Genomic DNA, 27,183 nt, shown 5'->3' with positions numbered 1-27,183 from the left:
TTTCCAAAATATTCAAACAGCCCATACCACTCAACAACAAAAAAACAGACAACCCAGTAGAAAAATGGGCAGAAGACCTAAATAGACATTTCTCCAAAGAAGACATCCAGATGGCCAACAGGCACATCAAAAGATGCTCAACATTGCTAATTATTAGAGAAATGCAAATCAGAAGTACAATGAGGTACCACCTCACACCGGTCAGAATGGCCATCATTAAAAAATCTACAAATAACAAATGCTGTAGAGGGTGTGGAGAAAAGGGAACCTTCCTACACTGTTGGTGGGAGTGTAAGTTGGTGCAGCCACTATGGAAAACAGTATGGAGGTTCCTCAGAAAACTAAAAGTAGAGTTGCCATATGATCCAACAGTCCCACTCCAGGGCATATATCTGGACAAAACTATAATTCAAAAAGATACATGCACCCCTATGTTCATAGCAGCACTATTCACAGTAGCCAAGGAAACAACCTAAATGTCCATCGACAGATGAATGGATAAAGAAGATGTGGTACATATATACAATGGACAACTACACAGCAATAAAAAAGAATGAAATAATGCCATTTGCAGCAACATGGATGGACTTAGAGATTACCATACTAAGTGAGGGAAGTCAGAAAGAGAAAGACAAATACCATATGATATCACTTATATGTGGAATCTAAAGTATGACACAAATGAACCTATCTACAAAACAGTAACAGACTCACAGACATAGAGATCAGACTTGTGGTTGCCAAGGGGATGGGATTGGGGGAAAGATGGATTGGGAGTTTGGGATTAGCAGATGCAAACTATTACATGTAGAGTGGATAAACAACAAGGTCCTACTGTATAGCACTAGGAACTATATTCAGTATCTGTTATAAACCATAATGGAAAAGAATATAAAAAAGAATGTATATAGGGCTTCCCTGGTGGTGCAGTGGTTGAGAGTCTGCCTGCCAGTGCAGGGGACACGGGTTCGAGCCCTGCTCTGGGAAGATCCCACATGCCGCAGAGCAACTGGGCCCGTGAGCCACAACTACTGAGCCTGCACGTCTGGAGCCTGTGCTCCGCAACAAGAGAGGCCACGATAGTGAGAGGCCTGCACACCGCGATGAAGAGTGGCCCCTGCTTGCCGCAACTAGAAGAAGCCCTCACACAGAAACGAAGACCCAACACAGCCAAAAAAATAAATAAATAATAATTAAAGGTGCTAATAATTTTTAAAAAAAGAATGTATATATATGTATAACTGAATCACTTTCCTGTACAGTAGAAACTAACACAACATTGTAAATCAACTATACGTCAATTAAAAAAAAAAAAGACTTGTATTGAAGGAACACCCTGAGCTCACCTCCTCTCGTGGGCACACCAGAATTACAACTATTTACAGAACAACTGTTGATGAGAAAGACTGGAATCTACCAGAAGGAATCAGTGAGATGGGTAAGAGGGGTGGAGTTGCTTTATAATCATTATACATACCCCAAGGCTGGGCAACCCACAAATGAGAATAATTACGATTATAGGGGTTCTCCCCATGGAGCAAGGACAACCAATGGAACACTGAAGAAACCAAAGAAGAAATCAAAAGATACCTGGAGACAAGTGAAAACAAAAATATAACAATCCAAAATCTATGGGTTGTAGCAAAAGCAGTTCTAAGAGAGAAGTTTATAGTGATGCTAACCAACCTCAGGAAACAAGAAAAATCTCAAATAAACAACCTAACCTTACACCTAAAGGAACTCAAAAAGAACAAACAAAATCCAAAGTTATTAGAAGGAAAGAAATCATAAAGACCAGAGCAGAAATAAATGGAATAGAGACTTAAAAAAGAAAATATTAATGAAACTAAGAGCTGGTTCTTTGAAAAGATAAACAAAATTGATAAACCTTTAGTCAGACTCCCCCAGAAAAAAAGAGGGCCAGAAAGAAGAAGTCAGAACTGACACTGGAGGATCATAAAAGAATACTACAAACAACTATATGCCAAAAAAATGGACAACCTAGAAAAAAATGGACAAATTCCTAGAACTGTACAATCTCCCAAGACCAAACCAGGAAGAAATAGGAAATATGAACAGACCAGTTACCAGTGATGAAATTGAGTCAGTAATTTAAAGCAAAACAAAACAAAACAAACCCCAACCTCCCAACAAACAAAAGTTCAGGACTAGATGACTTTATATGTGAATTCTGCCAAACATTTAGAGAAGAGTTAGCACCTATCCTTCTCAAACTATTCCAAAAAATTGCAGAGAAAAGAAGACTTCCAGACTCATTCTACAAGGCCACCATCACCCAGATACCAAAACCAGACAAAGATACCACAAAAATAGAAAATTACAGGCCAATATCACTAATGAACATAGATGTAAAAATCCTCAACAAAATATTAACAATCAAATCTAACAATACATTAAAAGGATAATACATCATAATCAAGTGGGATTTATCCCAGTTGATGCAAGGACGGTTCAATAACCACAAATTAATCAATGTGCTACACCACATTAATAAATTAAAGAATAAAAAATCATATAGTCATCTACATAGATGCAGAAAAAGCTTTTGACAAAATTCAACATTCATTTATGATAAAAACTCTTCACAAAGTGGGTATAGAGGGAACATACCTCAACATAATAAAGACCATATATGATAAGCTCACAACTAACATCATATTCAACAATGGAAAGCTGAAAGCATTTTCTCTAAGATCAGGGACAAGACAAAGATGCCCACTCTCGCCACTTTTATTCAAGATAATATTGGAAGTCCTGGCCACAGCAATCAGACAAGAAAAAGAAATAATATAACCCAAATTGGAAAGGAAGAAGTAAAACTGTTGCTGTGTCACTGTCTACAGATGACATGATACAATACATAGAAAATCCTGAAGACACCACCAAAAAACTACTAGAGCTCATCAATGAATTCAGTAAAGTTACAAGATACAAAATTAACATACAGAAATCTCTTGCATTTCTATACATTGACACTGAACTATCAGAAAGAGAAATTAATGAAACAATCCCATTTACAATTGTATCAAAAAGAATAAAATACCTAGGAATAAATCTAACCTAAGAGGTAAAAGACGTACTCCAAAAACTATAAGACGCTGATGAAAGAAATCGAAGATGAGACAAACAGATGGAAAGATATACCATGTTCTTGGATTGGAAGAATTAATATTGTTAAAATGACCATACTACCCAAGATAATCTACAGATTCAATCCATCCCTATCAAAATACCAATGGCATTTTTCACAGAACTAGAACAAATCATTTTAAAACTTGTATGGAAACACAAAAGACCCTGAATAGCCAAAACAATCTTGAGAAAGAAGAACAGAACAGAGGTATCACACTCCTGATTTCAGAGTATACTACAAAGCTACAGTAATCACAGCAGTATGATACTGGCAAAAAAACAGACACATAGATTAATGGAACAGACTAGAGAGCCCAGAAATAAACTGACACACTTACGGTCGATTAATCTACAACAAAGGAGGCAAGAATATACAGTGGAGAAAAGACTGTTTCTTCAATAAGTGAGTTTCTTCAATAAGTGGTGCTGGGAAAACTGGACAGCTACATGTAAAAGAATGAAATTAAAACATTTTCTCACACCACATACAGAAATAAACTCAAAATGGTTTAAAGACTTAAATGTAAGACCGGAAACCAAAAAACTCCTAGAAGAAAACATAGGCAGGGACTTCCCTGGTGGTCTAGTGGTTAGGACTCCCTGCTTCCAATGCAGGTGGTGCGGGTTTGATCTCGGGTCACAGAACTAGGATCCCACATGCCGCGCAGCCAAAAAGTCGAGACCCCAGGCTTCCCTGGTGGTGCAGTGAGTAAGAATCTGCCTGCCAATGCAGGGGACACGGGTTCGAGCCCTGGTCTGGGAAGATCCCACATGCCGCGGAGCAACTAAGCCCGTGAGCCACAACTACTGAGCCTGCGCGTCTGGAGCCTGTGCTCCGCAACGGGAGAGGCCGCAACAGTGAGAGGCCCGCGCACCACGATGAAGAGTGGCCCCCACTCACCGCAACTGGAGAAAGCCCTCGCACAGAAACAAAGACCCAACACAGCCAAAAATAAATAAATTTATTAAAAAAAAAAAAAGTCAAGATCCCTTGACTTCTGTAACTATCCAAAAATAAATAAATAAATAATTTTAAAAATGAAGTTTTAAATAAATTAAACTACTTTTAAAAAAAATAGATTCCTCATGCACTATTTCTTTTTTTTTTTTTAATTTTTATTTATTTATTTATTTACTTATGGCTGTGTTGGGTCTTCGTTTCTGTGCGAGGGCTTTCTCTAGTTGCGGCAAGCGGGGGCTACTCTTCATCGCGGTGCACGGGCCTCTCATTATCGCGGCCTCTCTTGTTGCGGAGCACAGGCTCCAGACGCGCAGGCTCAGTAATTTTGGCTCACGGGCCTAGTTGCTCCGCGACATGTGGGATCTTCCCAGAGCAGGGCTCGAACCCGTGTCCCCTGCATTGGCAGGCAGATTCTCAACCACTGCGCCACCAGGGAAGCCCCAAATTAAACTACTTTTAAAAAAAAGAAAACATGGGCAGGACACAATTTGTTATAAATCATAGCCATATTTCTTTGGATCTGTCTCCTAAGGCAAAGGAAGCAAGCAAAAATAAACAAATGAGACCTAATTAAACTTAAAAGCTTTTGCACAACAAAGGAAACCATTGGCAAAATGAAAAGACAACCTACTGAATGGGAGAAAATATTTTCAAATGATATGACTGATAAGGGGTTAATATCCAAAATATATAAATAGTTCATACAACTCAATATTGAAAAAACTACCTGATTAAAAAAAATGGGCAAGGCTTCCCTGGTGGCGCAGTGGTTGAGAATCTGCCTGCCAATGCAGGGGACACGGGTTTGAGCCCTGGTCTGGGAAGATCCCACATGCCGCGGAGCAACTAGGCCCATGAGCCACAATTACTGAGCCTGCGCGTCTGGAGCCTGTGCTCCGCAACAAGAGAGGCAGCGATAATGAGAGGCCCACGCACCGTGATGAAGAGCGGCCCCCACTTGCCGCAACTAGAGAAAGCCCTCGCACAGAAACGAAGACCCAACACAGCCATAAATAAACCCAAAGTTTTTTTTTTTTTTAACATCTTTATTGGAGTATAATTGCTTTACAATGGTGTGTTAGTTTCTGCTTTATAACAAAGTGAATCAGTTATACATATACATATGTTCCCATATCTCTTCCCTCTTGCATCTCCCTCCCTCCCACCCTCCCTGTCCCACCCCTCTAGGTGGTCACAAAGCACCGAGCTGATCTCCCTGTGCTATGCGGCTGCTTCCCACTAGCTATCTATTTTACATTTGGTAGTGTATATATGTCCATGCCACTCTCTCACCCAGTCACATCTTACCCCTCCCCCTCCCCATATCCTCAAGTCCAGTCTCTAGTAGGTCTGTGTCTTTATTCCCGTCTTGCCACTAGGTTCTTCATGACCTTTTTTTTTTTTTCCTTAGATTCCATATATATGTGTTAGCATACTGTATTTGTTTTTCTTTTTCTGACTTACTTCACTCTGTATGACAGACTCTAACTCCATCCACCTCACTACAAATACCTCCATTTCATTTCTTTTTATGGCTGAGTAATATTCCATTGTATATATGTGCCACATCTTCTTTATCCATTCATCTGATGATGGACACTTAGGTTGCTTCCATGTCCTGGCTATTGTAAATAGAGCTGCAATGAACATTTTGGTACATGACTCTTTTTGAATTATGGTTTTCTCAGGGTATATGCCCAGTAGTGGGATTGCTGGGTCATATGGTAGTTCTATTTTTAGTTTTTTAAGGAACCTCCATACTGTTCTCCATAGTGGCTGTATCAATTTACATTCCCACCAACAGTGCAAGAGTGTTCCCTTTTCTCCACACCCTGTCCAGCATTTATTGTTTCTAGATTTTTTGATGATGGCTATTCTGACCGGTGTGAGATGATATCTCATTGTAGTTTTGATTTGCATTTCTCTAATGATTAATGATGTTGAGCATTCTTTCATGTGTCTGTTGGCAATCTGTATATCTTCTTTGGAGAAATGTCTATTTAGGTCTTCTGCCCATTTTTGGATTGGGTTGTTTGTTTTTTTGTTATTGAGCTGCATGAGCTGCTTGTAAATCTTGGAGATTAATCCTTTGTCAGTTGCTTCATTTGCAAATATTTTCTCCCATTTTGAGGGTTGTCTTTTGGTCTTGTTTATGGTTTCCTTTGCTGTGCAAAAGCTTTTAAGTTTCATTAGGTCCCATTTGTTTATTTGTGTTTTTATTTCCATTTCTCTAGGAACTGGGTCAAAAAGGATCTTGCTGTGATGTATGTCATAGAGTGTTCTGCCTATGTTTTCCTCTAAGAGTTTGATAGTGTCTGGCCTTACACTTAGGTCTTTAATCCATTTTGAGTTTATTTGTGTGTATGGTGTCAGGGAGTGTTCTAATTTCATACTTTTACATGTACCTGTCCAATTTTCCCAGCACCACTTATTGAAGAGGCTGTCTTTTCTCCACTGTATATGCTTGCCTCCTTTATCAAAGATAAGGTGACCATATGTGCGTGGGTTTATCTCTGGGCTTTCTATCCTGTTCCATTGATCTATATTTCTGTTTTTGTGCCAGTACCCAAAGTTTAAAAAAAAAAAAAAAAATGGGCAGAAGACCTGAATAGATATTTTTCCAAAGAAGATATACAACATACAGATGGCCAACAGGCACATGAAAAGATACCCAACATCACTAATCATCAGAGAAATGCAAATCAAAACCACAATGAGATATCACCTCACACCTGTCAGAATGACTGTCATCAGAAAGACCACCATTAACAAATGTTGGTAAGGACGTGGAGACAAGGGAGTGCTAGTACACTGCTGGCAGGAATGTAAGTTGGTGTATCCACTGTGGAAAGCAGTATGGAGGTGCCTCAAAAAAGTAAAAACAGAACTACCGTATGATCCATCAATTCCATTCCTGGGTGTATATCCAGAAAAGATGAAAACTCTAATTTGAAAAGATACATGCAGCCCAATGTTCACAGCAGCATTATTTACAATAACCAAGATATGGAAGTAACCTATGTTGCTAATTAAACAGAAACAGACTCACAGATTTAGAGAACAAACTAGTGGTTACCAGTGAGGAGCGGGGTAGGGGAGGGGAAAGATAGGGGTAAGTGATTAAGAGGTACAAACTACTAAGTATAAAATAAATAAGCTACGTGGATGTATTGTACAGCACAGTGAATATAGCCAGTATTTTGTGATAAATTTAAATGATGTATAAGCTGTAAAATTTTGAATCACTATGTTGTATACCTGAAACTAATATAATATTGTAATTCAACTATACCTCAATTTTTTAAAAATGAAAGTGTTTTAATACTGTATTATGAATATGACAGTAAAACTGTATGCCATAAAATTTTTATAATGATTCATTCATTAATGTATATGCCAGGCTACCATGAAGCCATCGTATTGATTACACTAGACTACTATAAAGCAATTTGTGTTGCTTTTTCTTCATTATCAATGCATGAATCATTGTACCTGTAAATAAAGGTGAATTTCTTTTTCACATTATCTTTTCTTTTTTTGATGTCTAGTTTTAGTAATAGGCACAAAATGTAAAGCATTTTGTAATACCATATAAGACAATATTGATGTAGGTACTGAGACATGATTCATCTTGTAAACAGATGATGTACACTTATGGTATTGATAAAAATATACAATACTATAAATGTATTTTCTCTTCTTTATGATTTTCTTAATAACTTTTTTTTATCCCTAGCTTACTTTATTGTAAGAATACGGTGTATAGTACATATAACATACAAAATATGTGTTAATTGCCATTTATGTTATCTGTAAGGCTTGCAGTCAACAGTAGGCTATTAATAGTTAAGTTTTGGGTTATACTCTTGAGTTAAAAGTTATACACAGATTTTCAACTGCTCAGGGGATATCACCACTCCTAACCCCCATGTTGTTAAAGGGTCAACTGTATGTGCTGTCTTCAAGAGTTGTACTTGAAATATAAAAATCACAGACAGGTTAAAAGCAAAAGAATGAAAAAGATATGCCAACCAAATATTAACAATAGGAAGTTGAAGTGGCTATGTTAACATTAGACGAAATAGATTTCAAGACAAAGAGTATTACCAGACAGAGGAGATACTTGATAATGATCGAAAGAGCACTTCATTAGAAGAACACAACAAATCCTAATATATATTTATTAGTAGGCCCCTAATAACAGAAGTTCAAAACACTTAAAGCAAAAAGTAAGACAACTAAAGGAAGAAATATACAGGTCGACAATTATAGTTGTAGATTTTAACAATTCTCTACCAGTAATTGAGAACAGGAAAAAAAAAATCAGTACAACTGTAGAGAATTAGAATAGCACTACTGGGCTTCCCTGGTAGCGCAGTGGTTAAGAATCTGCCTGCCAATGCAGGGGACATGGGTTCGAGCCCTGGTCTGCGAAGATCCTACGTGCTGCAGAGCAACTAAGCCCGTGCGCCACAACTACTGAGCTTGCACTCTAGAACCCGCGAGCCACAACTACTGAAGCCCGCATGCCTAGACCCTGTGCTCTGCAACAAGAGAAGCCGCTGCAGTGAGAAGGCCGCACACCGCAATGAAGAGTAGCCCCCGCTCACTGCAACTAGAGAAAGCCCGCATGCAGCAGTGAAGATCCAATGCAGCCAAAAATAAAATAAATAAATTTAAAAAAAAAGAATAGCACTACCAATCATGATATCTAATTGATATTTTTAGAACAGTGTACCCCAAAACTGCAGAATATATAATCTTTGCACATGCTTAGGCTTTGTTTGTCAACATAAATCATATGCTGGCCTATTAACACATGTCAATAAATTTTGAAAGGTTGAAATCATATACAGTGTACAGAATTTCTCTTAGCACAACAGGATTGAATCAGAAATTGAAACAGTAAGATCTCTGAAAACATCCAAGTATTTGGGAATGAAACATCATACTTTAAATAATTCATAAGTAAAAGGAGAAAATCTCAAGGGAAAATTGCAAATATTTTAAATTGAAAAATAATAAATATACCAAATATAAATATTTGTGGGGTGCAGCTAAAGAAGTTTATAGAGGAAACTTTTACATTTTTAAATACTTACATCAGAAGAAGATGCTTATATACATTTTAAAAAGGTTTAAATTTCTATTTTTACCTTAAGAACCTAAAGAACAAGCCCACAGCTAACATCATACTCAACAGGGAAAGAGTGAAAGCTCCTTCTCTAAAGATGAAGAACAAGACAAGTGTGACAATATAGTGCTGGAAGTCCAAACCAGAGCAGTCAGGCAAGGAAAAAGAAGGCGTCAAATCCAAAAGGAAGAAGTAAAATAATCTCTGTTTGCAGATGACATGATCTTATATAGAGAAGACCCTAAAGACTCTACAAAAAACTATAAGAACTGGTAAATGAATTCAGTAAAGCCAGGATACAAAACCAACATACAATAATCGGTTGTGTTTCTATACACTAAAGATGAAATATCTGAAAAAGAAAATAAGGAAACAGTCTCATTCATTATGGCTCCAAAAGCAATGGAATACTTAGGAATAATTTTAACCAAGGATGTAAAACATCTGTACACTAAAAATTACAAGACATTGATGAAAGAAATTGAAGAAGGCAAAAATAAAAGGAAAGATATCCCATGTTCATGGATTGGAAAACTTAATATTGTTTTAAACAGTTCGTACTTCCTAAAGCCATCTATAGATTCAGTGAAATCCCTATGAAAATTCCAGTGGCATTTTTTACAGATATAGAACAATCAGTCCTAAAATTTATGTGCTACCACAAAAGACCTGACTAACCAAGGCAATCTTGAGAAAGAGGAACAAAGTTGGAACACTCAAATGTCTTGATTTCAAGCTATATCACAAAGCTATAGTAATCAAAATAGTATAGGACTGGCATAAAATAGATATATAAACCAATGGAACAGAACTGAACCCCCCCCCAAAAAACCCATAAATATATGGTCAACTGATATTTGACAAGGCAACCAAGAATACTCCATGGGGAAAAGACAGTCTCTTCGATAAATGGTCTTGGGAAAACTAGATATTCACATGCAGAAGAATAAAACTGGCCTCCTATCTTACACCTCTCACAAAAATTAACTCAAAGTGGATTAAAGTCTTAAATGTAAGACCTGAAACTATTAAATTACTAGAAGAAAACACAGAGGAAAAGCTCCTTGACATTGGTCTTAACAATGATTTTTTTTTTTTGGAGATGACACCAAAAGCAAAGGAATAGAAGCAACAATCAGCAAGTAGAACTACATCAAACTATAAAAAGCTTCTACACAGCCAAAGAAACAATCAACAAAATAAAAAGGCAGCCTACAGAATGGGAGAAAAGATTTGCAAATCATATATCTGATAAGAAGTTAATATTCAAAATATGTAAGGAACTCATACAACTCAACAACAAAAAGACGAACTGATTAGAAAATGGGCAGAGGAGCTGAATAGACGTTTTTCCAAACATGACACATAGATTGCGAACATGTACATGAAAAGATGCTCAACATCACTAATCATCAGGGAAATGCCACAGTGAGATGGCACCTCACACCTGTTAGAATGGCTATTATCAAAAAGGCAAGAAATAACAAGCGTTGGGAAGCATGTGGAGAAAAGAGAACCCTTGTGGATTGGTAGTGGAAATGTAAATCAGTGCAGCCACTATGTAAAACAGTAAGGAAGTTCCTCAAAATATTAAACATAGAAGTACCACATGATCCAGCAATTCCACTTCTGGGTGTTTATCCAAAGGAAACAAACTCACTATCTCCATAAGATACATGCACCCCCATGTTCGTTGCAGCATTATTTACAATAACTAAGACATGGAAACAGCCTAAGTGTCCACTGACAGATGAATGGAGAAAGAAAATATGGTGTATACAGTTGACCCTTGAACAATGCGGGGAGTAGGTGTGCTGATCTCCCGTGCAGTCTAAAATTCACAAACACTCAGCCCTCCGTATCTGCAGTTACATATCTGCAGGTTCAACCAACCATGGATCATGCAGTACAGTAGTATTTACAACTGAAAAAAATCTGTGTATAAGTGGACCCCTGAAGTTCCAACTTGTGCTGTTTAAGGGTCAACTGTATATACAATGGAATATTATTTGGCCATAAAAAAGGAGAAAATCCTACCATTTGCAACAACATGGATGAATCTTGAGGGCATTGATAAGTGAAATGTCAGAAAAAAACAAGTACCCTATGATTCCACTTATATGAGCTGCTTACAATAGTCAACAATCGTAGAGACAGAAAGTAGAATGGTGGTTGCCAGGGGCTGTGGGGGAGGGATGAATGGGGAGTTACTGTAATGGGTGTAGAGTTTCAGTTTTACAAGATGAAAAGGGTTATAGATATGAGTGATGATTGAACAACATTATTAATATTTAATACCACTGAACTCTACACTTAAGAATGGTTAAGATGATAACTTTTTAGTGTATTTTACTACAACAAAATAATTGAAAAAATAATAAATGTCAAGAGAATGAGAAGAGAAGCCATAGACTGGGGCAAAATATATGCAAAGGACATATCTGATAAAGGACTGTTATACAGAATATGCAAAGGACTCTTAAAACTTAATAATAGGATTAAAAAAAAACTTAATAATAGGAAAGCTAACAACCTGATTAAAAAATGGAGAAAAGATCTGACCAGGTACCTCACCAAAGAAGATATACTCTCATACTGTTAGTGGGAATATAAATTGGTGCAGCCACTATGGCAAAAAGTACGGAGATTCCTGAAAAAATTAAGAATAGAACTATAACACACACACAAAAAAGAACTATCATATGATCCAGCTATTTAACTTTTGAGTATTTATTCAAAGAATACAAAAACACTAAATCAAAAAGTTACATACACCCCTATGTTCATCACAGCATTATTTATAATAGCCAAGATATGGAAACAACCTAAGTGCCCATTGTTGGATAAATGGATAAAGATGTGGTGTGTGTGTGTGTATATATAATATACAGTGGAATGCTACTCAGCCATGAAAAAATGAAATCTTGCCATTTGTGAGAATATGGATGGATCTTGAGGGTATTATGCAAAGTGAAATAAGTCAGACAGAGAAAGACAAATACCATATGATTTCACTCGTATGTAGAATATTAATAAACAAAGTGAAAACAAACATAAATACAGAGAACAGAGTAGTATGGTTACCAGAGCGGAAGGAGTTGGGAGAAGGGCAAAATGAGTAAAGGGCGTCTGTTGTATGGTGACGGATGGAAACTAAGCTTTTGGTGGTGAGCATGCTGTAATATATATAGAAGTCAAAATATAATGTTGTACACCTGAAACTTATGTGATCTTGTAAATTAATGTCACCTCAATTTTTTAAAAAAGAAAAGATATACAAATGGCAAATAGACACATGAAAAGATATGCCACATCATATGTCATCAGAGAAATGCAAATTAAAACAATGAAATACCATTATACACCTATTAGAATAGCCAAAATCAAGAACTTGACAACACCAAACGAGAATGTGGAGCACAGGAACTTATTTATTACTGGTGGGAATGCAAGATGGTATGGCCACTTTGGAAAACAGTTTGGCAATTTTTTACAAAATTAAACATATTCTTACCACACAGTCCAGTAGTCACACTCCTTGGTGTTTACCCAAATGAGTTCAAAACTTATTTCTACACAAAAACCTGCACATGGATGTTTATAGCAGCTTTATTCATAATTGCCAAAAGTTGGAAGGAACCACTATGTCCTTCATTAGATGAATAAACTGATACATCCAGACATGGAATATTATTTGAAGCTAAAATGAAATGAGAGGGAATTCCCTGGTGGTCCAGTAGTTAGTACAATGCGCTTCCACTGCCGGGGGCCTGGGTTCGATCCCTGGTTGTGGAACTAAGATCCCACAAGCTGTGTGGCATGGCCTAAAAATAATAATAACAAAATTCCATGAAAAGAGATGGAGGAACCTGAAGTGCATATTACTAGGTGAATGAAGCCAATCTGAAAAGGTTACATACTGAATGATTCCAACTGTATGATATTTTAGAAAAGGTAAAACTATGGAGACAGTTGAAAGATGAGTTATTACCAGGGGCTAGTGGGAAGAGGGATTAATAAGTGGAGCACAGAGGTTTTTTAGGGCAGTGAGACTGCTCTGAATGATACTGTAATGATGGGCAGGTACATGCCCTTACACGTTTGTCAAAACTTATATAATGTGCAACGCCAAGAGTGAACCCTAATGTAAACTATAAACTTTGGGTGATAATAATGTTTCAGTGTAGGTTCATCAGCTAACAAAATGTACCACTCTGGTGTGGGATGTTGATAGTGGGAGAGCCTGTTGGGTGTGTCAGGGAGGAGCTATATGGGTTGATAGTAGGGGAAGCTCTTAGGGAGAGTAAAGGTAGGGCATGTATGGGAACTCTGTACTTTCCTCTAAATTTTGCTGTGTGTTTAAAACTGCTCCTAAAAAGAAAGTCTGTTTTTAAAAATCAACTAATGTAATTCCCCATATTTAGTAGCATAAAGTGGAAAAACCACATGGTCCTATCTATAGATAACAAAAAATCATTTGACAGTATTAATGCCCACTCATGATAAAACTCTCAACAAACTAGAAATAAAAGGGAACTTCCTCAACCTGACAAAGTTAATATATGAAAAAATCTATGTGCAACTACATACTTAATGGTGAAATTTTGAATGCTTTGCCACTAAGATGGGGAACAATGCAAGGATACAGTTACGATCTGTATACAGTATTCTGCTAGATACAGTGAAATAATACAAGAAAAAAAATAGAAATCATAAAGTTTGGAAGAAGTAAAACTGTCTCTTTTCACAGATAACATGATTACCCATATGAAAATCCTAAGGAATCCACAAATCAAGCACTAGAATTAATAAGATGAATTTTTTTGCAAGGTCTTTGGATATAAAATCAATATGAAAATTAGTTGTATTTCTGTATAATAAGGCAACAACTGGACAATGACATTTTAAAAAATGACACTATTGACAATAGCATAGAAAACCTAAATAATTAGAGAGATAAAACATGTCATGGATTGGAAAACTCAGTATTGTTAAAAATGTCAGTTCTGCCAAGACTGATCTTAGAGGTAAACAGTCTAAATCACAGCAGGCCTTTTCTTTTTCTTTTCTTTTTTTTTTTTTTTTTTTGAAATTGTTGTGCTTATTCTAATGTCTGTGAAAATGGGAAGGATAGTTTAATCCAGAAATAGATCCACACATATGTCCAGTTGACTTTCTGAGGGTACCAAAGCATTTCAATGGAAAAGAAGGGCATTTCAATAAATAATGATTGATCAGCTAGGTATATATATGGAAATAAAATGAACCTTGACCTTTCCTCATGCTATACAAAAAACTTAATCTAAGATGGACCAAAGGGCTAAACATAAAAGCCAAAACTATAAAGCTTCTGTAAGTAAACACAGGAAAATATCTTGTGATCTGTAAGTAGGCAGAGATTTCTTGGATCTGGCAAAAAAGTAATTATCAAAAAAGAAAAATAAAGGTGATTTTTAGGTTTAACTTAGATTTAAAACTTCTGCCCACTAAAAGCCAACATTAAGAAAATAAATAGGCAAGCCGTATACTGGGAAAAAAATATTTCCAAATCATATATCTGAAAAGGGACTATATCTAGAAAACATAAAGAACTCTATTATTTAGTAATAAAAACATAAGTAATACAATTCAAAAAATAGACAAAACACTTGAGTAGAGACTTCCCAGAGGAAGATGTATGAATGGCCAATAAGCACATGAAAAAACACTCAACATCAGTAGTCATCAAGGAAGTGCAAATTAAAATCATAATGAAATACCACTACACACACCAGAATGGCTAAAATTGAAACTACTGATAACATTAAATGTTGACAAGGATGTGGAGCTACCATAATTCATATACATTGTTGATAGGATGGTATACCACTTTGGAGTAAAGCATGACAATTTTTAATAAAATTAAACTTATGTCTGTCCTGTGATCCAGCAGTTCTGCTCCAAGGTATTTAAGTAAGAGAAACGAAAATTGCTGTTCACAGAAGGATATGTACAAGAATGTTTATGGCATCTTTGTTTTAACTTTATAGTCAAAACCTGGAATCAACCCAACAACAGGCAAATGGATAAACATAACATGATATTTTCTTATAGTGGAATACAAATTGACAATAAAAAGGAGCTAACTACTGACATATAGATTAACTTCAGACAGTATGACGAGCAAAAGAAGCTGAAAACTAAAGAATGCATATTGTATGGTTCCGTTTATATGAAGTTGTAGAATAGGCAAAATTAATTTATGGTAGAAAAATATCATCAGAAAAGAGGTTGCTCCTGAAGAAAGGATTGCCTAGGAAGGGGGAACTTTCTGGGATAATAAGAATATTCCGTGACTTTAAAGATGGATGATTTCATTTGTCAAAACTTATAGAATTACACACTTACATTTTCATTTTACTGTATGTAAATTTTACCTAGAAAAGTATATAAACAAACAAAATTCCACATTCCTTGCTGGGAAGAAATTTTTTAGTAAAGAAGGAGTAGTAGACTTTTCCTCAATAACAACAACAAAGAAATTTTTAAAGTAACTATATTAAAGATTTTGCAGTAGGCGCAAAGAAGACAGGTAAAAAGTGACACCAAGTGATTCTTAGTTACAGAGTTAAGAACACAAGAATTTTGACAAACACCAAAATGATGGAAAATTTGAATAGTGGAAAAGTCTTGGGGAAATGTCTGGACATGATACTTTAACCACATTGTACAGGAAGTCGTTCATCAGGTGTCCGTTGCTCTGAATAGTTCTAGAACTCTGTGTAGTCAGAGAAGTCAGGGTATAAAAAGAGATTTTAAAATCATTGGTTTGTTAAGAAATTGTAAAATTCAGAACTGTCCTAAAAGTAATGTAGTTTATCTAAATCAAAGGATTATGGAAAAGGAAGTCATCAAGGATGATGTGGAAAATGTGATTTGGAAGATATGATTTATAGAAGTAAATGTAGAGTTAAGATTTGACAGCTGCTGGTTAACCCAAATTCTGAATCCTGGCCCAAAACTGAGGCTCTGACCAATAATATTTAAAGTTGTCCCTTGATGTTTGTTTATAATGAAATTACTTTCTAAACTTGGATTTTTGGATGCCATTAGGTATGTTCACCAGATTCCCAGCAAACCTTCTGTTGTGCTTGAAAAATTGTTTCTTTTTTTTTGCATTGCGTATTTGACCTTATAAACGGTCAAAGAAGTAGAGTGACCATATAATTTATCACCCAAATAAGCATCTTCTGAAAGTAGAAGAGGAGGTGCTGTTAATAACTGAAGTAGGATAACAGGTGTAAATGGACATAGTCCTGAGATAATTGGCTAATAGGATTTATGGATTAATAGGATTTACCCTACCTAAAGGATGTTTTTGAAATTTGTTTATTATAAAATATTCTCAAAGCCTTAGGTTAATGCTGATAACCACAACAGCATTTTTTTCTTACTTTCCTGAACTTGGCATTCTGACCGAGAATCTGCTTTTCATCCCTTAGTGACCATGTATACTAACTTAGGTTGCTGCTTTTGTTTTTGTTTTTTTAGCTTTGCATTGTCAACACCAGTAATCTGGAAATGGCTGTTAAGGAGAGGGCTGCCTTAGAGACAAAAGTTTAAGTATTTTTAGAAGTCTTTGAGCCAGTTAAGTAAAACTGGATAGAATTTAGCCATCACTTGAACAGATAGATACTCCTGTAATAATAGGGGAGCCTGACTTCAAGTATAGATCTGTGGCAGAGGGTCATAAATGACATCCATATAAAAATATGGAAATATCTTCTTTTCTTGATTTATAAAGGCAATGCATTCTCAAAAAAAAAAAAAAAGAAGAAAAGAACACAGAAGTGTAGAAAGTGAGTTTCCCCTAAAGTTTTATGAATCTCCCTCTAAAGTTTGATGTATGTAAGTATACAGTATATGCCAGAACATAAGATGGTCCTCCCTCCAAATTATATTTGAGTTCTTATACTTTTCATATTATAAGTATTCTCTCAGTTTATTTTGCATGACCAAGCCTGCTTGGTGAAGACTCACTGATTTCTGGTTTCATTTTGTTGTGGTTGGAGAAAGTACTTTGTATGATTTTACTTCTTTTAAAGTTGTTGAGACTTGTTTTATGAACTAGCATTTGGTCTGTCTTAGAGAATGCCCCATGTATGTTTCAAAAGATTGTATTTTGCTGTTGGGTTGAGCATTGTGTATATGTTAGTTAGGTCAAATCAGTTGATAGTGTTGTACATGTCTTCCATATTCTTATTGATTTTCTGTTTTATTGTTGTATCAATTACTGAAAGATGAATATTAAAATCTCTAACTATAATTGTTGAACTCTTTACCATTTCATCAGATTTTGCTTCAGGTATTTTGGTGCTCTGTTAAGGTGCATATATATTTATATTTGTCATATTTTCCTGATACACTGACCCTGTTATCATTATGAAATGTCCCTCTTTGTTTCCAGTAGTATCCCTTATTTTAAATTTTCATTAATATAGCCATTCCAGTACTCTGTTGTTACTGTGGTAAATCTTTTTCCATCCTTTTACTTTCAACCTATTTGAATCTATGAATCTAAAGTGTGTCTCAGACACATGTAGAAATATATAAACAGCTTATAGATCAGTCTTGTTCTATTGAAGTCAGTCTGCAAACCTCTGCCTTTTTAAAAATTTAAGAAATTTTTATCTAATTGTATTTTTTTATTGAGGTATAATTGACATCTAACATCATATTAGTTTCAGGTGTACAACATAATGATTCAATATTTGTATATATTGTGAAATGATCACCACAGTAAGTCTAGTTAATATCCATTACCACACATAGTTACCAAAAAAGTTACAACTTTTAAGATCTACTTTTTTAGCAACTTTCAGATATATGATTCAATATTATTAACTATAGTCACCATGTTGTACATTACCTCCCCATGACTTCTTTTGTTTGTTTTTTGTACATTTACAATTAAAAAAAATTTTTTTAATTGAAATATAGTTGATTTACAATGTGTTAGTTTCAGGTGTACAGCACAGTGATTCAGTTATATGTGTATATGTGTGTGCGTGTGTGTGTATGTGTGTATATATATATATATATATTCTTTTCCATTATAGGTTATTACAAGATATTGAGTGTAGTTCTCTGTGCTGTACAGTAGGTCCTTATCGGTTATGTATTTTATATAGACTGACTTATTTTATAACTGGAAGTTTGTACCTTTTGACCCTTTTCACCCTCTGCTTTTTGATCAGTGGTTAGTCTATTCACATTTTATGTAATAATTGATATGCTTGCATTTATGCCTGTCGTTGTGCTATTTGTTTACAATATGTCTCATATCCTTTATTTTCCTTTACCTCCGTTCCTGCATTCTTTTGTGTTAAATACTGTTTAGGATACAATTAGTATACAAATTTTACTTAGTATAGTTATATAGTTAGTATTTGTATATTAGTATACAAATGTAGTATACAATTTTAATTTCTCTGTTGTTATTTTTAGGTATTTTTTGAGGGTTTTGTGTGTGTGTGTGTTAGTTGCTCTGGGAAATACAATATGAAGTTTTAACATATCACAATCTAATTAAGATTAATACTGAATTAATTCTGATAAAATATAGCAGATTTACTCCAATATAGCTCCATTTTCTCCTACTTCCTTTTTACTGTCATCAAACGTGTTACATTAATATCTGTGATAAACCTGAGAATGTAGTATTATAATTATTGCTTTAAATAATCTTACTTTTTAAAAATGAAATGAAGAGAATAGAAAAAAAAGTGTGTGTGTGTGTATTTTGTACACACCATTTTTTATATGCACCCACATATTTACCATTTCTGGTGTTTTTCTTTTCTTGCTGTGGATTTTAGTTACTGTCTGGTATTATTTCCTTTTATCACAAATAATGTGTTTTAGTATTTCTTCCTAACTTGTCTAGGAGCAACAGATTCTCTCTGTTTTTATCTGAGAATGTTTCCATTTCTCCTGCATTTGTGCAAAATAGTTTCACAGGATATAGAATTCTTGCTTGATGGTTTTTTCTTGTTAGCACACTGAATATGTCACTCTGTTGCCTTCTGACCTTCATTGTTTCTGTTGAGATGTACCTGTTAATTGTGTTGTTCTTCTCCTACATGTGATGAGTCATTTTTCTCTTGAAGCTTTTCTCTTGAATATTCTCTCTTTATCCTTGGATTTTGGAAATTTCACTATGATGTGTCTAGGTTTGATACTCTTTATATTTATCCTAATTGGGGTTGAGTTTCATGGGTTAGTAGCTTAATTTTTTAAATCAAATATGGGAGATTTTTGGCCATAATTTCTTCTAATTTCCTTTTCTCCTTCTTTCTCTCCTTCCTTTGGGTCTCTCATTACAAATATGTTGGTGCACTTGACATCTTCCTACAGCTCTCTGAGGCTCCCTTCATTTTTCTTCAATCTTTTGTTCTCCGTGTTCTTTGGATTGGATAATTTCTGTTGATCTCTCTTTAATAGATCAGAATCCAGACTTGCTGCAATATATTATCTAAAATATTCCCTAATTCTTTTCTTCAAATCTTCTCTTTAACTCTAGAGTTTCTATTTGGTTCTTTTGTATAGTTTCTGTGAAATTCCCTGTTGAGTCATTGTCTTTAATTCTCTGAACATATTTATAAAATCTACTTTTGAAGACTTTGCTAATGTATCATCTTTGTCAGTTTCTACTTACTGTACTTTTATCCTGAGTAAGAATCAGCTTTTTTATTTCATTACATATCTAGTAATTTTTGGTTGAAAACTAGATATTTTAGATAATATATTGTAGCAACTCTGTAATTTTTTTGAGAATTGTTTTTACTTTAGTAACTTGCCTATGCAATCACTGATGTCTCTGCTCAGTTTTTTTTTACTCTTTTATTTATTTTTAAGCTTGCTTCCTAGGGAATGTTCCTGTGTCTGCATAACTTAGTGGCCAACCAATGACTTAGGCAGAGATTGTACTCAAACATCTTAATCCAGAAAGGTCTCAGACTGATCTCTGTGTGGACTTGGGAAACACATACAAAGTTGCTGTCTGTTTTCAGGTCATCCTTAGCTTTTACTTTTTACCAGACTTTCTTAGGTCTTTCCCACCCAATCACATAGTTTTCCACTTAGGCAAGAATTTATGGAGAGTTTATTTCAGTCTTTTTATGGCTCTCTAGTTTCCAGGATCTCCCTGTTAAATTCCTAGCTATTCTGCCAGTCACCTCAGACAGGACTACCTCTTAGGCTTGCAAAGTTGTGGGGTTTTCTTATTCTTTCCTGATCGAGTTTGCCACTCTTAACTAGCACAGTCACAGGTTTTTACCCACTGGTCCACATCCTGTCTGCCCCTCTGGCAACAAACAACACTGTTTCCATGACCAACCATACATTAGAAAAACTCTTTTTACCAACCAAGTTGTTGGTGATGGTAGAGTGTGAATAGCCTCTTGCAAAAAGGCCACTGAGTTCACCTGTCCTTAACTGAAGCTCTAGCAATTTTTCCACAGTAATCATTTCTTAATTGTTTTCTGCATTTGGCCCATTTCTAGTACCCTGAAATGGTTGTCTTTGACAATCGTGTACAGGTTTATACAAGTCTTTTGCAGAGAAGAATCACCAACCTCTTCACACTGCCATAACTGGAGGTCCTTTTCTATATTTATGTTTGTTTATTCAACTTTATTACTCGTATCTTCTGTATACCTGTTTACTTTTCCTTTAATTGGTCTGTCAAAGACTGAGAATGATACTTTTTTTAACGTTTTATTTTATATTGGAATATAGCTGATTAACGATGTTGTGACAGTTTCAGGTGCACAGCAAAGCAACTCAGCCATACATATACATGTATCCATTCTCCCTCAGACTCCCCTCCCATCCAGGCTGCCACATAACATTGAGCAGAGTTCCCTGTGCTATACAGTGGGTCCTTGTTGGTTATCCATTTTAAATATAGCCGTGTGTACATGTCAATCCCAAACTCCCTAACTATCCCTTCCTGCCACCCTTCCCCCCTGGTAACCATAAGAGAATGATATTTTAGTCTTCTACAGTTGAGTTTTTATCAGTTGATCCTTTTAAACAGTTTTGCATTGAATATTTGTATTTTATTTAAATGATATCATTGGGACTTTCCTGGCGGTCCTGTGGTTAAGACTCCGCATTTCCAATGCAGGGGGCACAGGTTCGATCCCTGGTTGGGCAACTAAGATCCCACATGGCACACACCGTGGCCAAAAAAAATAAAAAAATAAAAAATAAGTACTATCTTTATACGTTTTTGTGTGTATAAAATGTGTCACTTTGCCTAGTTTAATGCCTTAAATGCTACTGTTCTTATATTTTTCACTCATGCTGGATGTTTGCTTGGATTTTCCTTATGTTACTTCAGACTGGATTTAAATAATAGTGACACATCTGTGTGAGGGATCCCCAAGACCACCCCCAGGTTTGGTTTGGTGATTCACTAGAAAGACTCAGAGTACTTGGCAAATAGTTGTACTCATGGCCATGGCTTATCACAGAAAAGGATATAAAGCAAAATAAGCAAAGGGAAAAGTATATGGAGCCAAAGTCCAGAGGAAAACAGGTGCAAGCTTCCAGGAGTCCCCTCCCTGTAGTGTCACACAAGACTTGCATAATTCCTTCAGCAGCAAGTTGTAGCAGCACTTGTGAAATGTTGTCTTCCGGGGAAACTCATTAGAAACTCAGTGCCCAAGGTTTTTACAGGGGGCCGGTTACGTAGGCACCTTCTGCCCAACACATACAAGAATTGGAAAGCAGGTAACCACATTGTTTGCACAGTCTAGGCACAGTAAACCACCTTTCTTAGTATGGGAACACTCCCAAAATTCAAGTACCCAGAAGTCAACATTATAGGCAACCCTTTCTAAGGTTAGCAGTCTGAAACCTAGTAAATCTTTTCTGCATAGCACCCTTGTCTTTTTTTTTTTCTTTTCTTTTCTTTTTTTTTTCAGTTGAACTACTCCTAGTGTTTCATTCATGAGTATAATGACCAAATTTGTTGACTTTTTTTTTTTTTTTTTTTTTTTTTTGCAATTTGAGGTTTAAAGCAATGATACGATGTTAAAGTATTTTCCCCTTAGTTTGGTAGATATATGATTTCATTCATATATCAAATTAGGGATCACCATTTATAGTTTTGTTTTCTGTTTCAAAAAATTTTTTTGTTGTTCCTTTAAGCCTAAAATAAAGTACATGCTTTTTTTGAAACTTTAATAGACAACAGTACTATACTTTCTCCACTTTGAATTACATGCTTGGAGCAGTTTTGTATGTGACAGTTTTTTGTATCTCCTAAATATCATAATGCCTTTTTGTTTCTTTTTTCAGCACGATTACGTGGTGTTCATGATGGTCTGTTCACTGGACAGATAGATGCTGTGGATACTCTTAATGCTACTTATAGAGTAACTTTTGATAGGGCAGGGCTTGGAACTCATACTATCCCTGACTATGAAGTTCTTGTAAGTATTGTTTCATAATACACGTGTTTTATGCCTATTAAATATGTTTTGTAGAGTTTTCTTAGGGGTTGTATTTATGATAGAATCAAGATTTCAAGTCACAGAGGAAGAGATCTTTAGGGGTTTCCAGCCCTGCTTACTAGACTCCTGGAGCAGAACTATACTTAAGTCTTCCACGTTTTCCAGAAGCTAGCATCCCTCTACCAAATTTAGTGTGACACAACTGATCACTCTTGACTAAATAATCTTGGGGAATAAGCTACACAACACTTTCATTTCAGCTGTTGGTATAGTCCTCTTGTAAAATGACTTTAAAAGTATGTTAACATCTTGCACTTCAAAATATATATTTTTATATGTTCCTATTTTATCCTCAGAATATGCAGGGTGGTTGTTAATTACCCCCACTTTTTGCATGATGAAATTGAGACATAAGTACGTTAGGTAATTTATTCAAGGCTTTCAAGCTGGATTCTTGCCCTGTTGAGACTGGAATCCACATCTTTTGAACTTCTGATATAGTCCATTAAACTACTGGACCATTATTTCATGATTATGCTTGATTTAGCAATGTCATGGAAATTATATACCTTTCTAATAAGTTAAAATATAAAGGATAAATATAACTCTAATAGTTTTTTTTTAATGAGTAATGAACTTTTTATAACAAAACTATTTGCCTCTAAGCATTATGGAAATTAAATTGTTCACATTTAGCCTCCCCTTTTTCATTTCTTTGTTATAAACTTGATTTTTAAGGGTTGTGAACTTACAATTAAAAATCAAAATTTATCTCCTTAGTGCAAAAATAGAAGAATCTTTTTTTTCTGATCTATACTTTTTAAAAAACTGTGACTCTCTGCTTATTGTAAGGGTTTCCTTATCAAACGTACTTTTAGAGAGGAGTAGGAGAGAAAGGAAATTTGGACTAAATATAGAGCAAGGTATACCAATCTTAATTTTTTTCATTAAAGGAGGAAATCTTTAAACCTCCCATTTCAAAAAAGAAAAACTACTTTTCTGTTTCATTAACGTAATTTCCTTTATGAGATCACCCAAACATTTCTCCCTGGCCAGATAAGAATTGCCTTTAATTACAGTGGGTAATATTCAGATAGTCTTTAACACAGAGACAACCAAGGGTGGCCATAGATCACTTTCCTTTCTTTCAATAGATCACTTTCTTCTGTTTTATGAATTCAACCTCTTAGTAACAGAGTAGTATCCATACTCTGACTTAAGTTCTAGCCCTTTGATCTTTGTAGGTTAATATATTTTATGATAAAATAGGACTGTTATAAAGCTAAAATGACTGGTAAAGTTCTTCAAGTTTTGGGGACTATTTTCTTTTCCCAAAGAGTAATGAGCCTCATGAGACGATGCCTATTGCTGCCTTTGGACAAAAACAGCGACCTTCTCGATTTTTTATGACTCCACCACGGTTACATTATACTCCTCCTCTCCAGTCACCAATTACAGTAAGTAATATTTTTTAGATGTCACCAGTAGTTTAAATGATTATTATGAATGTAAACTATGTTCTTATGAAATACACATCTATTACAGTAACTTCAGGAGGTGCCCACATTATTTTGAGTTGTCAGATATTAAATAAGAAGTTAATAAAGTAAATAAAATAGTTGCTTCAACTCTGGAAATATTTTCCTTTTTGTAGGATTTTTAATAGAATAGTAATTATAATAGAATTTGCTCTTTATTTAAGAATAAGATACTTCCTTCCTACTGTATAGCACAGAGAACTATATTCAATATCCTGTGATAAACCGTAATGGAAAAGAATATGAAAAAAAAAGTATATATATGCATAACTGAATCACTTTGCTGTACAGCAGAAATTAGCACAACATTGTAAATCAACTGTACTAAAATAAAATAAATTTTTTAAAAAATAAGATACTTCTGGGACTTCCCTGGTGGCACAGTGGTTAAGAATCCACCTGCCAATGCAGGGGACGCAGGTTCATTCCCTGGTCCAGGAAGATCCCACATTCCGCAGAGCAGCTAAGCCCATGTGCCACAACTACTGAGCCTGCGCTCTAGAGCCGGTGAGCCACAACTACTGAGCGCGCGTGCCACAACTACTGAAGCCCGTGCACCTAGGGCCTGTGCTCCGCAGCAAGAGAAGCCAACCGCAATGAGAAGCCTGCACACTGCAACAAAGAGCAGCCCCCGCTCGCCGCAACTAGAGGAAGCCTGCATGCAGCAACGAAGACCCAACACAGACAATAAATAAAATTAATTAATTAATTAATTAATTAAAAAAATAGATACTTCCTTTTGAAAAGTCAATGGTTAAATGATTCCCTTTTATTCCCACAGGATAATGACCCCTTATTAGGACAGTCACCTTGGAGAAGTAAAATTTCTGGCTCTGACACAGAAACGTTAGGTGGTTTTCCAGTAGAGTTCCTTATCCAAGTGGTAAGAATTGCTCTGAATATTTTGGTTATTTATGAAAAAAACTCAATGACTTTTGTGTTATTAAAGTTGAAAATTTTTCTAGGACCAAATATTTTTATACTTTTAAAAATCATTGTGTTGGTTTTAAGAACTCTTATTTTCCAACAAGCTTGAAAATAAGTTATAACAGCAAAAGAAGACTTAGAGATCTATTTTTGTTGGGCTTTTCTTGGGTTTGGTTCTTATTATTCTTCTGTGTTAAGGACTCTTAACCTTCTAGTATATGCTGTGTGACACTGAATGGTTAACTGTTCATAAATTTTATAAGTATAAAGGTTTTTATTTAGTAATCTCAGTGCATCCTGCCATTATCAGTCACCTCAACAACTGTGGTGTGTTGGCCAGCTCTCTGGTTAGGAGAAACTTTATTTCTTTTCTGAGACTAGGAATAGCTATTCATTTGCTAAGTACTTATTGATTAGGCACAAAGAAATCTAAGGCTAAATCGAAACAAGTATAGAATTATTATATAGAACAATTTTCTTGAATATCCTGACTCTTAAGAATGTAATGAGCTGTTTGTTTTGAAAATTAGATTAAATAAATTATTTAGTTTGGTTTTTTATCAGTAATTTAATGTTTTATTTTCTTTTATTTAGTTTGAACCATAGTCTAATAATGTTTGATTTGTTTCTTTTCTTTTTGTTTGAAAAGAAAAACTACTTGGCTTGGGATAGATAGAGTCTTTATAAATAAAAATGTTTATAGCGTAATCCATTAAAATATTCACAGGGTTACCTTTTACAATTAATGTTATTTTGAGGAAAAGTATTATCATTTATGTGTATAGCATTTTTTATTCCTTAGTTGTATGTTGTTAATTATCCTTGGAATACAGAATTACATCTTTTAACTTCCAAAGGCAGATAAGATATTTTTATATGAAAAGTTAAAAATATGAAAAGAGACAAGGCTTATCATTTTCACAAATAGGACACTTGTGTTTTAAAGAAATTCTTTCTTTTAAATAGTGGAAGTAAAAACAGAGCTAATATGTCATATTTGGGCAAGTGTGTGTAGGGGGAGATGGAGGGAAGAACAGGAGGTCAGGGAGAGGGAGAGAGGGGCTGGGGGGAGAGAGAGAGAGAGAGAGAGAGAGAGAGAGAGAGGGAGAGATCCATCGATACACCAGCAGAGGGCGTCAGAAGCTAAATACTAGTATGCTACTTCTAAAGTATTGATGTTTTTATTGATGCTTAGATGTTTGCTTGCAGTGCTTAATTTTAACTTCAAAATCTATGTGTAAAAGCCTAGTTAAAACACTGCTTTCATTATTTTAAGTTATCTAGCAGATAAAAATAAAAGTCCTTTTATGTACTTGTCTTTTGTAGTATGTAAAGTTTTATGAAACTCAGATCTGCTCTTGTTAAGCTGTGAGATATGTTTTTGTCTTTTTCTGTTACTGTTTTCTTTCTTATAACAAAATAAACATCATCATTTTTTGCAATTTTTATAATTCATAGTTTACAATGAATTTTCTTTGTGAGGAAACTTTTTCTTTCCTGGGGTTAGGGATTTTGAGGAATCTAAAAGACTGCCCACTTGTTAGAGAGGACTCAGTTTTGAAAAGAATGAAAAGGAAACAGCATGATTTTCTATCAAAAACAAGCAAGAAGGGACTTCCCTGGTGGCACAGTGGTTAAGAGTCCGCCTGCCAATGCAGGGGACATGGGTTCGAGCCATGGTCCGGGAAGATCCCACATGCCGCGGAGCAACTAAGCCTGTGCGCCACAACTACTGAGCCTGTGCTCTAGAGCCCGCGAGCCACAACTACTGAGCCCGTGAGCCACAACTACTGAAGCCTGAGCACCTAGAGCCTGTGCTCCACAACAAAGAGAAGCTACCACAATGAGAAGCCTGCGCACCGCAACAAAGAGTAGCCCCGCTCGCCACAACTAGAGAAAGCCCACGCACAGCAACGAAGACCCAAGGCAGCCAAAATTAATTAATTAATTAATTAATTTTTAAAAAAC

At 35.4% G+C, this 27,183-nt stretch overlaps 1 protein-coding gene across 2 annotated transcripts in view; it reads left to right on the top strand.

Moving 5' to 3' along the window:
* Positions 1–27,183, top strand: part of LIN9 (lin-9 DREAM MuvB core complex component) — a 112,212-nt gene that overhangs the window by 38,652 nt on the left and 46,377 nt on the right. For both annotated transcript variants that reach the window (XM_057533356.1, XM_057533366.1), the window contains 3 exons: positions 22,596–22,729; positions 24,088–24,207; positions 25,070–25,171. In XM_057533356.1, the coding sequence (XP_057389339.1) occupies positions 22,596–22,729; positions 24,088–24,207; positions 25,070–25,171 (356 nt within the window). The remainder of the gene's footprint in view (positions 1–22,595; positions 22,730–24,087; positions 24,208–25,069; positions 25,172–27,183) is intronic.

Source organism: Balaenoptera acutorostrata, chromosome 1 (assembly GCF_949987535.1).
Source record: "Balaenoptera acutorostrata chromosome 1, mBalAcu1.1, whole genome shotgun sequence".
Classification (NCBI taxonomy): Eukaryota; Metazoa; Chordata; class Mammalia; order Artiodactyla; family Balaenopteridae; genus Balaenoptera; species Balaenoptera acutorostrata.
Note: the sequence above shows the minus strand (reverse complement) of the source record. Positions and strands in the feature narration are given on the sequence as shown.